The sequence below is a fragment of the Colobus angolensis genome, unplaced genomic scaffold (assembly GCF_000951035.1).
Source record: "Colobus angolensis palliatus isolate OR3802 unplaced genomic scaffold, Cang.pa_1.0 Scaffold122, whole genome shotgun sequence".
Classification (NCBI taxonomy): Eukaryota; Metazoa; Chordata; class Mammalia; order Primates; family Cercopithecidae; genus Colobus; species Colobus angolensis.
Window position 1 is genome coordinate 6,363,707 of NW_012113364.1, and position 975 is coordinate 6,364,681.

At 68.0% G+C, this 975-nt stretch overlaps 1 protein-coding gene across 3 annotated transcripts in view; it reads right to left on the minus strand.

Moving 5' to 3' along the window:
* KCTD7 (potassium channel tetramerization domain containing 7) overlaps nt 1-334 on the minus strand; it is a 13,829-nt gene extending 13,495 nt beyond the window's left edge. For all 3 annotated transcript variants that reach the window (XM_011932276.1, XM_011932267.1, XM_011932285.1), the window contains exon 1: nt 8-334. In XM_011932276.1, the coding sequence (XP_011787666.1) occupies nt 8-151 (144 nt within the window). In that variant the 5' untranslated portion in view covers nt 152-334. The remainder of the gene's footprint in view (nt 1-7) is intronic.
* Nucleotides 335-975: the final 641 nt, after the last annotated feature.

Sequence of the window (975 nt, forward strand, 5' to 3'; positions counted from 1 at the left end):
TGGGTACCTCCTGGGGCAGCAGAGGCAGTGCGTGCCCTGCCTGCGTGGCCGTCGGCGTGGCAGGCTCCAGAAAGTCGTCTTCGGCGTCGGAGCTGGACATGGCACCGTCCTGGCGACGGCTGTCTGGCTCCCGCCCCGTGACTACCACCATCCCTCTGGCTCTGGACAGTGGGCGCGGCTTCGGGCGGGCGGAGGCGGCGGCCCCGGGCACTCCCTACCGCCTAGCAGCGCCTGGCATGACGCGGCCGATTGCGGGCGGGCCTGAGGGGGCCGAAAGGCAGTGCGCAGGCGGGAGGGCAGCGGCTCACTCAACGCCGACCCGCTTGCGCCCAGCCGCTGGCCTGATGCGACCGCCTCGCGCTACTGGCCGACGCCTCTCTGATTCCGCCATGATTGGCAGGAAGCTCGCCCAGTCGAAGAGCAGGCAGCGCCAGCGGCCTGCGCCTGAGTGGTCCCTGGGGGGGGGGGGGGGCGGCCTGCGGGCCTGCGGTGCTCTGATTGGTCCTTTGGCCAGCGGGCGCGCCCTCTCGGGGAGACCCGGAGGTGGTGGGCCGCTAGGCTCTCATAACTGGGCCTCCGCTTGTGCCTTGAGGACGGTTCCCGCCCACGTCAGGGTAGACCCTTGATCTCTTCACACAAGGGCTCACGACTTACTCGAGTGTCTGTCCCCAGGGTAGCGGGTCCTTGTCTCCTCAATGGAAGGCCTGAGCACCCTTTCCTGGAGGATGTGGCGGGAGGAGGGCTGAGGTGGCTGCGCCCGGTGACCGCGGCTGGCTCCGCCCCGAGCCGCAGGGCACCGCCCGGGTGTCCAGTCCTTCCCCACTCACTGACGCAGGAAGAATCCGAACGAGAAGACCCAAAATCGGAGCACTTGAGTTCAGTGAATAATGACAGTGACTGCCCACCGTTACCGTTTTTCCACCGGGACATAGAGATGGAGACAGGCCCTTCCGCAAGATGCTCCTGGGCCGGGAG